Source organism: Ruditapes philippinarum, unplaced genomic scaffold (assembly GCF_026571515.1).
Source record: "Ruditapes philippinarum isolate M1 unplaced genomic scaffold, ASM2657151v2 ctg1674_1_1_1_1, whole genome shotgun sequence".
NCBI classification, from domain to species: domain Eukaryota; kingdom Metazoa; phylum Mollusca; class Bivalvia; order Venerida; family Veneridae; genus Ruditapes; species Ruditapes philippinarum.
The window spans coordinates 44,527-58,671 of NW_026863016.1; the positions used below are offsets into that span (position 1 = coordinate 44,527).

Here is a 14,145-nt window from a genome sequence, read left to right on the forward strand (position 1 = left end):
TTCGAATAGATCAACCAAGGTCTTTCAAATGTTAAGAAACTATTTGGACATATTTTTAAGTAGGAATTCAACTTATGAAAATGTCAGTTTAAAGATCTTTTCTCTCACTCTATTAATGTATTATAATTTGTGCGTCCTGTCTTTGAAGTGAGGTTTTTTTTTGTGGGCAGCACACAGCTTTGAATGATCTAGCTGAAAACAGTACCTATTCTTTCATAAATGTCTGCTCCAGTTCATTGTGATTGTGAGGGCGTCTCTAAAAATAAGAAACCAGATTGCATTAAATATTATTATTATCATTGCAATGATAAATGTACTTTATGATGGTTGGAATTTAAATAGCCATTTTTGCTACTAATATATACATAATGTTAGTATTGCAATCCTAATAAATCATAATTATCTGACTTGTAACATGCAGAATGCGCAATCATGCTCGTGGATATTTATGCTTACCAAATGTAATGTTTTGTAAAGAACTCCAATTTTTCTTTCCAGAATTCCTCATGTGACACAGTCATCATGAATAAACTATGTACAATATGTATCTGATGGAAAGAAAACAAATAAATTTGTGTATTGTATCAAGCGATTTCAAATAATTATGATCAAGATATGGAATTTTTGAATTGTCGAATTAAAAATAGCTTTAAATTAATAAAAACTTTTATTTTCATCTTTAAAACAGAAGCTGCAACTGGATTGGTTTACAGATGAAATTAAAAGAATGGTTTTGTACAATAAGTGTCACAAAGGAAATTTTGATTACTACAATATTTTAAGAAACAAAGTTGCATCGTTTATTAAAAAAATCTTTAACAAGGCTATTGAAGAGAATAAGGACTCAAAGTATGGAACAGCTTGAAAAGAAGTTTCTAACATCTGTTTGCGTATTTTATATGCCCTATATAACAAAAATGGAAGTAAAGAAAATTATTTCAAAATTGAACACATATAAATCAACAGGCCTTGATGGTATTGGCTCTTCAATTTTGGCAAGTTTTAGGGATACTTTTTATTCCATGCATTACATCTATTATAGATAATAACATTCATATGGGTATTTTCCTGATGATATTAAGGAAGCTCGTGTCTTGCATGTGTTTAAACCAGGGAGTAGAGACTTTTCTGAAAATTATCGCCCACTTTCAACTCTACTCACCATCTCAAAATAATTTGAACGACATATAGGCATTTTTTCAAAGTACAAAAAAAATACAAACAGACAATCAGGGTTTCGAAAAGTAATTCCTGTTATACATCCTAACTTAGATTAATTGATGCCTGAATCAAAGACATTGATAATGATAAAATGATAGGCGCAATTTTCCTTGATTTAAGAAAAACGTATGATCTTGTCGATCATGAAATATTGATATACAAATTGAAATTATACCATTTTCTCGAAAACCTCTAATTATTTTAGTTCCTTTTTATCAAGCAGGAAACATGCAGTTCGAGTAAGTAGTTTACAATCTGACGTTTTAGTTGTTAAATCAAGAGTTCCTCAATAATCTATTCTTAGAATTTTACTTTTTTTTTATTTATATCGATGATACATCTTTATTCAGCAACGATCTTAATTTAGGTTTGCATAGGTTTTACACTTTACAAATCCGGTGACTGTTTACTAGAAATACAAAACATATCATTTTCAGCCTTTATTTTCTTTTTATCAGATATTTTTACTAACGAAGTTGATAAAATTGTATATTATAACGCGTGCATCCTCCCAGTGCTTGGCTATTGTTGTACGGTATGTGGAAAGGCACAAACTCATACTTCAATAAAGTAAATTCAATCCAAAAAAGAGTTGCCAAAATAATACTGAACCGACTGATACGTTCAACAACATTAAGTTTTTTTATTTAACTTAAGTGGCTGAAATTCAATTTTACCGAACAGCGATTATTGTGTATAAATTTTTAAACAATCTGGCACCGTTATATCCGAGTGAAATTTTCAGTTTCCTTCACAATGAATTACATGATTTACGTTCAATTGTTCAATTGGATCTCGTGCTGAAAATTAGATCTCATACTTATTATTTAAACGATTCTGTTTTTTTATTTTAGCATTGGTGTTTGGAACAAATTACCTAGCTATTACTATCAAACAATGTTTGACATTACAATCTTTCAAAAACAGCTGAAAAATCATTTTCTTATTTATAATTAGATATATGATGAATTATTGGCCACTTAATATTGATGCTGTTGTTACTGTTGATAATATCATGTTTTAATTCTATTATTGCTATGATTAATATGAGTGTCAGTTGGATGAATGAAAATGTCTTACCTTTACATCAAAGAATATATTTGATTTTATGTTTGTACGAAAAAAAATCACATTTTGTATAGATCTACATGTGATTTTCTTTCTTTATAACAGTTATTCTTTCCTTTTGTTATTGTTAAATCAGAAAATAAGTATACATGTTCTCTTTTTGTGTAAAGTTTGTATGTTACCTTCTTTAAATAAAGATTTTATTATTATTTGTTATTATTATTTAATTCGTTTGGCATGTATTGCTTCAAGCAAATTTTGTTCAAATTAAATAAAATTATATATATACATGCATGTATATAATTATGCTTATAAAACAATTTTCAAACATCGAATAATATGTAAACTATGTACTGCAAATATTTGTACATATTATATGTAATCATTAAAATGTATGCTTTCATTTCTTATTGAAAAAATTGACTTAGTCTTCATAGAAAATTAATTTTTTATTACCTCCCTTTATTTACATGAAATATTAAATTCGGTAATATCTTTATAAATAATGTTTTTGGAACTTACAAAATAGATAAATCTTAATTTGAGCATCATAATTTATGATATAAAACCATAAAAAATTGTGTTACAGGATCTTTAAGTATCAATGTACATGTAAAAATCTTAAACAGGTTATATGATTCAGTGTAAACGCTGAAATCTATATTGCCTAGACGTTTATACTCAGCCATATAGCAGATAAAAAAAACCTTTATAACAAATTTATAAGACTTCAAAACCGATTTCTTTTACTGAAAATGAAAATAATGTAATGAATTTGATGCAATAATGTATAAAAATATAAATATCACGACTGTGTCGTGAAAATGGCGTTGAAAACCTGCAATTTTAGAATAAAATAATACACAAATGTACTCGTTTAATTTCGTTTTGTTTAAACATATTCATAAAAGTTAAGCTCGATTTTGAACTACTTTCTTTCAACTCATATTTATTACTTTCAAACCCCTTTTAGGAAGTAATATGCCCGTGTTGTGATCGAACCTGCAATCCATTTGTTGACTGCAGACACCCCAATGGGCAACTGCTCCTATTTTCGTTATATTAACTATCGAGTATGAACCAATTTACTATTTAAATGAGTTGTATATAGATTATAATATACCTGCTTTAGATATGTTATCTAGTAAAAAGACATATTTGTTTACATCTCCCCAACACTATGTACAGTAGCTCTTTAAAAGTTCATCTGTTTTGGTCTTTTCCACTTGCACGTTCCAGGGGGATTTCAAAAATAATCATATTTCTGCTAAAACCTGGGACATGTATAACATCACAAAGCTGAATTTTTATATCATAAATCGCCGTATGTCCCAGTCAAAACTCAAAAATACACGTAATATACGTGCCAAAAAATCAAAGTGACTAATTTGAATAAAACTGTACTTTTTCTGTGATTCATTTTTGGTGAAAGCCAAATGCATAGATCTTTTATTTTGAAAAATAATTCTTTTTTGTTGTTGTTTTAATTAATTAATGTCCTTTGTGTGTTTTTCAGCTCCTTTGTGGTATTAAAATTGAAATGTCCGAAAACCCGGAAGGTAGGCTAATTTAGGTTTAATTAGTTGACAGGTGTTGTAATGTTTGTACTTTATCTTATTTTTCTGACTATTGCTGTGTTATCATGTTTACTTTATTATACAATGTTTTAAATCGGATAGATTTAAGTTAGTGACATAGTCATTGCAATTTTTGTCTAAGTGCAGTAGTAACCGAACGTGCACCTGTGTGCGTCATAGAAAGTCAAAATTTATACTTTAATCACTTACATGTAATAATGATGCTTTATTTTATCCATGTGTATAGGATTTTAAAGAAGTAAATTATAAGCCATACATGATAGACCAACCAAACTGACTTGTTTTTTGTTTTGTTTTTTTTTTGTAATTTTATCCACAGGCACGAGTATCGGACCTGGGAAGAAAAAATATGACCAGATTGATAAAAAACCTGTGTTCATCTTAAAAGTGTCAAAAAACCAAAAAAAATGTAAATAATGACCCCCTTTAAAAATATACTATAAGTTAAGAGAAGGCCGGAAACTCCAGATTCGAGCCTACGAGCAAGGGATTCATTTCCCGGGCCGTTGTGAAAACAATTGGCCAGACAATTAAAAAAAACTTTTATCACTATTTCACGTTTATATTAAGCTTCAAAATGAGACCAACCCCAAGTCTCTAGCCCTTCCCGTTCATGAAATATCTATCAGGAAACGAGCGAATTCGTGCTAAAAATCCTTGGTAGACAGAATTGCGGCACAACAATTTGGTACGTAAACATAGACTAATACATGTATGTCAGCTGACTACGGGTCAAAATCACTTGAATTTACTAAATAATATTACTAAATACATTAAGTTGGACCACTCACAACCGTCAGTAGCATCTGATACACACGAGATTCGAGTTTCAAACTTTTACACGGTCTTTCAATCGCTTTCTACGCCATTAGGCATCCTTGTGTGAAACGTTGCAGTTTTCGTTGCTATTGGCCAATCAGAAGACTCGTTACAAAATATCGAACAGCTGATTGACAATGGCGTAGAAAGTAATCTAAAGACTGTGGAAAGGTTTGAAATTCGAATTTTGCGTGTATCAGATGTATACAATGTATATACCTGCTTAGTGTAATCGTAAACGATTTTGAAGCAGTTTGATGTAGATGTAGATAAAACTGATAAAACCCTGGAACTTAAACTAAAAAAACCCCAAAAAACTACAAATATTATTTGTCAAAAATGCTTTGCTGGCTTTGGACATAATAAAACGGGACAAACAACTTAGGTCATGTCCAGACTCCAATTGACAGTCGATAAGCGTAGTGTTTAAATCATATATTCATGCCATCATTATAAAATAATATATCACTAAATTTTTATGCTCCCCGAAGGGAGAGCATATAGTCGCCACCTTGTCCGTCTGTCTGTCCGTTGTCTTGTCCAGAGCATAACTTGAAAACCCTTGGAGATAATTTGTTCAAACATCATACAGTGGTAGAGGGCATTGAGGGGGAAGTGCAGTGTCTGACAAAGAACCATAACTCTATTTTGCCCGCTTTTTGAATTATCTCCCCTTATAGAAAAATCTTGTGCAGGACATAACTCTAAAACTATAAGAGATATCAACATGAAACTTTGTAGGTGAACAGATCTCAATGAGTAGATGTGCAGTGCACAAGAACCATAACTCTATTTTGCCGGGTTTTTGAATTATCTCCCCTTTTAGAAAAATCTTGTCCAGGACATAACTCTGAAACTATAAGAGATATCAAAATGAAACTTTGTAGGTAAATAGATCTCAATGGGTAGATGTGAGTGCACAAGAACCATAACTCTTTTTTGCCTAATTTTGGAGTTATTGCCCTTTGATAATTTTAACACTTTGAACTTTGTATGAAACATAACTCTAAAACTATAAGAGATATCAAGATGAAACATTGTTGGTAGATAGATTTCATTGAGTAGAAGTGCAGTGCAAAAGAATCATAACTCTGTTAAGCCTTATTTTTGAATAATCTCCCCTTTTAGAAAAATCGTGTCTAGGACATAGCTGTAAAACTATAAGAGATATCAACATGAAACTTTGTAGGTAGATAGATCTCTTTGAGTAAAAGTGCATTACAAAAAAAAACATAACTCTGTTTTGCCCAATTTTTGAATTATCTTCCCATTTAAAAAATCTTGTCCGGGAAATAACTCTAAAACTACAAGAGATATCAACATGAAGCTTTGTAGGTAGATGGATCTCAATGGGTAGATGTGCAGTGCACAAGAAGTTGAACTCAGCCTTGCCAAATTTTGTAGTTATTGCCCTTTGTTCATTTTTACGTTTTGAACTTTGTCAGCGACATAACTCTGAAACCATAAGAGGTATCAACAAGAAACTTTGTAGGTTGATAGATCGCATTGATTAGAAGTGCAGAGAAAAGTACAGTAACTCTGCCTTGCCTAATTTTGGAATTATTGCACTTTGAACTTTTTCCAGGGACATAACTCTGAAACTACAAGAGGTGTACTTTCCTGTGTCCAAAACCTATTCGGGGAGCATCACCCGGCTCAAACCGGGCTGTTCATTAAGTCATATGAAGGCTCAAGGACTGTTAAACATTTTGTAGATCTATACTTTGATTTTTTTTTACTTCAAAATTGTGTAATTTCCATTTATAACATAAATATTTAATTTCTGTTTCACTTACATTGACATAGTCACATGCATGTTATGGGGTGCAGATTTGTTGAACAATTGAGTGCTTTCTTGATACTGATACAGAAATATATTTATATCCTAAAATAATGTGTTTCCCCATAATTTCATCTGCCATTACTGTGCCAAGTATTTATTAGTCCAGGATCAGGGATTAACATCATTTTCTAATTTCAGGGGTCCAATGGATGCAGGCTCTGTAAGAAAAGGGGTCCAACCACTAATTTAAGGGGTCCAACTACTTATTCAAGGTTTTCAAACACTAATTTAAGCATTCCATTTCCTTCCTTTACTCAATTATTTACTGATCATATCTTAAATGTAGCAAACATTTTGTACTGTAAGGTTTTATTAAGATTTTAAGCAAAATCTAATAAACCATTATTTTATTTTTATGCATGAGGTTATGAGTTGTGCATCAAAATAAACTTTTTGGAAGTACATTTGTATTTTGATGCAGGATTCTGCGTCCAGTAAAGCCCTGCTGTCTTCTTTGGCAGCTCTTGTTTTCTTTTGTTTGCATCATCCGCAAACAATCTGACTGCATCTTTGCCCACTGATGAAAATAAATACAAAGTTATGGTTCCATTTGACCAATTCGTGTCAAATTATTTTCATCAACATTTTCTGTAATTTTCAATTTTGATTAATTTCTATTTTTAGAAACAACTCGAACATGTTCAGGCTGTTCTTCTACGCTCAATGATGAACCATACATCGAAGCTCTCAACAGTGATTGGCATCAGGCCTGCTTTAAGTAAGTACAGCAAAATCATTATCATTTGTGGATAACTAAGTTTTGTGGTTTTTCTTGGATAGCTCAATTCATTAATTTAAGATCTAATGAAGTTTCATTTCATCTGAAGATAATTTTGCATCACATTATTTACATTTTACCTTCTGAAAAATAAATAGTCCATGAATTTAAGAACCCACGAAAATGTTCTTTGTGATAAAACCATGAAATTTCATGCCCACAAAATTAATTGAATTCACAGTATATTCTAGTATGTTCAGCTGTCATATTTTAATATGTCATTTGTTTGTTAAAGTGGCATGCCTCAGAAATGATTAGATTTTATTTCTCAAAAGTTGTTATAAGTTTAGTGTATTTTTATAGTATCCAAAAATTTACTTATTGGCTAATTACATGTATCGTCTTTTTCATGTTTTGCTTTTTGGCAATAAGTACAGTTATAGTGAATTAGTATTTTGTATGGAAGTCAAAATACTACTTTGTTTAAATGTTGGTACTTTTATAACAAAATTAGTTCACATTTGTCGCTACTTTCTTCAGATAAGAAGATCTAACATTCTAAAAAACCACAATATAAACATTATAAAATACAAATTAGCCCTTTCTAAAGAAGTAAAAAATTATTTGTTTCTGAGGCATAATGTGCCTTTAAGATTATGTGTTTATAGTGTAAGAAATGCATAAATATTCATTGTGCAGGTGTAACATGAAATGTGTTGTTAAAAATATGGCAGAATTTACTGGGGTTTTTTTTGTCACCAAAATTCTTTTCTATTACTAACAAGGTAAGAGAAATTCCTGTGCATTTTGACACATTACATGTATTTTTGTAGAAAGTAAGAGTCTTAGGCAACATTAATTAAATCTCTTAATTTGTACACTTTATATCACTTTTTACTCTGGGCAATTTTTAAGTTTTTTTCTGTAAACATTGACATAAATTCAGAGCGAAACTGCTTTAATCATGCTATCTTAGTTTCAATCTATGACTTTACTTTTAGGACATGTAAACATTTGGAGATTATTAATTGTGTCCTTTTAATAGTTTTATATAAATAGATAGCAATGCTTTTATATTTATAGTAACAGTACCAACCAGTTTTTGGCGTAAGATTACTAAGGATCTTATAGGCTAAGGCATTTATATTGGATCTCTGAAGATAGAAAACTAGAGCAATTCAGAACATGTATATAATTACAGCATATTTATAAGATATATATTTATAATTTTATGTCTTATTTGGAGAAGTTTTTAACCAAGTAAGTATCTTCCGAGAGATCCAATACAAATGCCTGTGTGAAGACACTCCCATGTAATGCATATTTGAAGACATTCCTGTGAAAATATTATTCATTTGAAGATACTCCCATAATGTATCAATTCACTCCAATTACAAACCCTGTGAAGACACTCCCATATAATGTATGTTTGGAGACATTCCTGTGAATATATTATACATGTGAAGACACTCACATATAATGTACGAATTCCTGTGAAGTCACTCCAATTAGAAACCTTGTGAAGACACTCCCAGTTATCAATGCCTTTGAAGACACTCCCATATAATGTATGTTTGGAGACATTCATGTGGTGTACCAATGCAAAGACACTCCAATAACCTACCAGTATATAAGAAGACAGTTCAAGACCCCTTTCAAAATGCCTTTGAAGACACTCCCTTAATGTAACAATTCCTGTGAAAATAGCACTCATAACATACCACTTCATATAAAGCCACACCTATAATACATGTGAAGACACTCCCATAATTCACCAATTTCTGTAAAGACACTCACATTACCAACCCTGTGAAGACACTCCCATTACCAACCCTGAGAAGACATTACTATGTACCAATTACTGTAAAGACACTCACAAAGACACTTCCATTACCAACCCTGTGAAGACATTACTATGTACCAATTCCTGTAAAGACACTCCCATTACCAACCCTGTGAAAACATTACTATGTATCAATTCCTGTAAAGACACTCACATTAACAACCTTGTAAAGACACTCCCATTACCAACCCTGTGAAGACATTACTATGTACCAATTCCTGTGAAGACACTCCCATAATGTACTAGCACATATAAAAACAGTCTCTTTTATACAAATTATTGTTAAAAGTAGCTTTACCAGTGTCTGTTAAAATGAATCAATAACATACCAGTGTCTCACTCTCTGTTGAAAAGAATCAATAACATATCAATGTCAGCTAAAATAAATCAATAACATACCAGTGTCTGTTAAATTGGATCAATAACATACCAGTGTCTGATAAATTGGATCATTAACATACCAGTGTCTGTTAAATTGGATCATTAACATACCAGTGTCTGATAAATTGGATCAATAACATACCAGTGTCTGTTAAATTGAATCAATAACATACCAGTGTCTGTTAGATTGGATCATTAACATACCAGTGTCTGTTAAATTGGATCAATAACATACCAGTGTCTGTTAAATTGGATCATTAACATACCAGTGTCTGTTAAATTGGATCAATAACATACCAGTGTCTGTTAAATTGAATCAATAACATACCAGTGTCTGTTAAATTGGATGATTAACATACCAGTGTCTGCTAAATTGGATCATTAACATACCAGTGTCTGCTAAATTGGATCATTAACATACCAGTGTCTGCTAAATTGGATCATTAACATACCAGTGTCTGTTAAATTGAATCAATAACATACCAGTGTCTGTTAAATTGAATCAATAACATACCAGTGTCTGTTAAATTGGATCAATAACATACCAGTGTCTGTTAAATTGGATCAATAACATACCAGTGTCTGTTAAATTGGATCAATATTAGTAACATACCAGTGTCTGTTAGATTGAATCTGAAGTAACATACCAGTGTCTTTTAATTTGGATCAATTACATGCCAGTGTCTGTTAAAATGAACCATTAACGTACCAGTGGCTGTTTCAATATCTGTTGGAATTTGTTTATTGTTAACTATGACCATTATTATAATTGATTTAAGAAGAAAAATCATTTAATTAGAAAAAATATCAATCAGAATACAGAATTTTTAGTAAAAATACAAAAATTAATAAAAATATAACGTTCATCAGAAATAAAACATATGAACCGTATAATAAGTAAAATATCCCCCATAAAGATACAACAAAATAATTTATTTAAATGATAAGAAACAGACCCTAAAGCATCCAGCTATCAAAATAGTAAGAAATTAAGCACCCATTAATTTCATACAAAAGATAAAGAAATCTATCAGTTGCGTAGAAAAATAAAACTTTTATTACAAAAAATAGAAATTCCCATCACTCGAATATGATAAACAAGAAAAGCATTGATGCAAAGCATCAAAGGGCGACGCCAAAAGAATTTGATCCAGGTTTGCACCTAAATACTTAACAAAAGGTGTGTACTTTATAGCAGTACCATTTCATGTGACCTGGAGGCTTGGCCCAGTTTAAGTTGAAACTTAAACCAAAAAGAATAGACTCTGTCTTGCCAAGATGCAAAGACAATTAATAGTCAATAAACCAATCTTAAGATTTACTTTACCAGATACAAGGATACCTGAGTCATCATCATATAATCACAGGCACAAGTATCACACCTGGGAAGAAAAAATATGACCTGATTAATAAAAAATCTGTGTTTATCTTAAAAGTGTCCAAAAAAAAATGTAAATAATGACCCCCTTTGAAAATATACTATTAACTTAAAGTATATTTTTAAAGGGGGTCATCATTTACATTTTTTTTTTGGTTTGTGACACTTTTAAGATGAACACAGGTTTTTTTATCAATCTGGTAATATTTTTTCTTCCCAGGTCTGATACTTGTGCCTGTGCATACAATAAAAGCTTATTGCTTAGGGTTCCAGACATGTCATTGACATATATTAGACATAAAAGAGGACCTAAAATGAACATCAGGGGGACACCATAGGTATTCAGAGAGAAGGAGTACCAGCCACATTCACCAGCTGCTATCAGAGATAAGACTTGAACCATGCAAGAATGTCATTACATATGGCAGATGCTTGAAGTTCCATGAAGAAGAAGAAAAAAGAACTTCTTCATGTGCAGTATAGTGTGATCAACTGTACCAAATGCTTTTTGTAGATCTAAAAGTATCACGCAATACTGCCTTTGTCCATTTCAAATTAAATGCAATCTATTAAATGAATCAAACATGTGTCAGTTGAAAAACCACTTCTAAACCCTGACTGAAACTGCCTGACCATGACTCGAACCCATGACTTTCAGAAGACCAACTGAGCTATCTGGCCGGCTACACATTTTCTCTTTAATAATGAAACAGTTCTAAACCTAAACCTTTTTCCCCACTATATTGATTCATGTACTTGAATTTCTGATGTTTACAGAGCATAGTGAATTAAACTCATGGTTATTTGCAGTAACAGGATGAGAAAAACTTTCAGCTTGACCAGGGCTCAAACCTGTGACCCACAGAATAATGTACCGCGGCTGTAGCAATTGAGCTATCTGGCCGCTTACACATTTTCTCCCCTAAATAGTGAACAGTTCTAAACCGTGACAGATATTTATATTTTTAAATTAACAGATAATTAATTCTTAATTAATAAATAAGAAAAAAAAAACTTACATACTCATAGTCCTAATTAAAATAACAATTTATATAATTATTATTGTATAATTATTTTTACTAAAAAGGACTAAGACAGTTTTTGGTTGTGCCATTATTTATAACAGGTCAATTTGAAAGTGAATATAATTGTGCTAATACATGTACAATATCTATGATAAGAAATTTTATGAAGGCTGATTTGTATTTTACATCAAGGGCACCGGGCGAAAACATGAAAATGCAACAAACGAACCATTTTGTGGTAGATTGTATTTTCATGTTTTCATCTGGCGCCCGGTTACTTTTTGTACTTTGTTGGTTTTCATGTGGCACAAATCACCCATTATAAAATTTAGTGTACAAATTTATTCAAGGACAAGTATCAATCTACTCTATGAAAAGTCTGTAGTCGGGTTGACTCAGGAGACCTGGAAGTTGAGACCGATGTCCCTCCATTACAAATAGATAAGACAGAAGCTGTCCTTTTCAAACTATGCACATGTTAGAAAAAAATTAGAATAACTATTCAGAACATGATTTTTTGAGGCTTTATCAATTATTTGCTTGATCCAATTTCAGGACATTTTCAATCAATACATGTATTATCATTTATAACTTTAAATGAAAGTCTCATCCCTTTAATAATAATGACATAACTGCAACTCTTTAAATTCAGAAATATTATAAGTCTCATCATACCAATATACTAAGATATAAATGTATGCACATAACATTAATAATTCCAAGTTTCTATTAAATAAATATGAAATATTGGGTATATAAAGCCAGTAAAAGTATATATATATCAATATTCACTCATCAGGGCCTCTTTGCTTTTGATGACCTTACAACTGGTAAATTTTATAAAACAAAAATTGTAAGTAATACCTAAGATAGAAAAGAACAAATAATATAGTAAACATGAGTTACTTCCCCTTGAAATAAAGAAAACATGAAACCCAAAAGAACACCCTAAACATCAAAATTAAGAAATGTAGCAGGCTCATTTTAATTATGCCATGCAAATTAATGGTAAAGTATTCATAAAAAAGTAGATGGCCATGTGACAGCAGTAACTGCAGAAAATCGGATAGCTATCAACATCCGGATACTGGTACACTTTGTAAAAACAACCATTCTGTTCAACAGATAAACGTAATATGGATAAAATCAATAGGATAATCGTTTACAACAGTCCATTACCTATCCTAATACTCATTTGCAGGTGAACTTTCTTCTTGTAGGAAAGTTTTAAAAATATATAAATGAATGAGCATCAATGTAGACCACAACGATATTCGAAATCTGGGTTTTAGTATCGTCAATAAAACAAAGGGACAAGCTGTTAATCTGAGCCTGCAATTTCGTGAAAATAATATCACAATGCACATGCTTTTTATATAAAGTTATTAAATACAAATTAGTAAACATATTTGTTTACTTGATTTTTACGAATCAAAATAAATCTAATTAACACAACATGAAATTAACTGCTAATAATAACAGCTCCTTCCATAGGCCAAAATAAAAAGCATTCCATAAAAGACGACGCCGCTCACCGGCGTCGCCAATAAAAAAAATGAACATTGAAATATGAAATTTAAATTCATAATACTTGACATGATGGAGGCTGTGGTTACATAATTTATGTTTTAATGTGAGAGAGTGAATTGTAAAACACTGCTGCTGCTGCCCCTTGTTTATTGGATACAAGGGTGTTGTGCCAGCTGGGTCCTAGGCCCTGTCATATTGATCTTCGTAAAAATAAAAAAACCATAGTGATTTTTTTAAAATCCAACATATGATCATTCCCATCCCTTTCCCCTCAGATTAATCTACATTCGCTCATGCATAAATTTTGTCAATATTAAGCAGATACAACTTCCTTCTAATAAACCCTTTGAAAATTTTTTTACATTTGATAGCTTTAAATGTCTTTTCCCGACTGAGTTTATGTTTGATCAATGAGCAACATCTGTACTATTGGCAAATATCAGCAAATATTGGCTACCGGCCCACTATTGATTGTCTGCCATCAATGTCCCCGGCAGAAATGCCACGCTTCTTGTAGTACTGTACTATTTATAGTAGTCATAGGGGAGCAGATTAGAGCAAGGTTGCTTTTTTGTAGGAGGGATTACAATACGAAGCTGGAATTAAAATAAAATATTGATTGGGGGTTTTATTGTCTTAAACCCTAAAATATGGGAATACGTCGGTTTTTGTATTGGATTAAAAAATTGGGTTTTATCTTGCTTTGGGAATCTGAAATTCA

General features: G+C 31.4%; 1 protein-coding gene across 1 annotated transcript in view; it reads left to right on the top strand.

The window, feature by feature from the left end:
- Window positions 1-3,810: 3,810 nt before the first annotated feature.
- LOC132720885 (LIM domain kinase 1-like) overlaps window positions 3,811-14,145 on the top strand; it is a 35,101-nt gene continuing 24,766 nt past the window's right edge. The window contains exons 1-2 of the mRNA XM_060705118.1: window positions 3,811-3,848; window positions 7,174-7,267. Of these exons, the coding sequence (XP_060561101.1) occupies window positions 3,830-3,848; window positions 7,174-7,267 (113 nt within the window). The 5' untranslated portion in view covers window positions 3,811-3,829. The remainder of the gene's footprint in view (window positions 3,849-7,173; window positions 7,268-14,145) is intronic.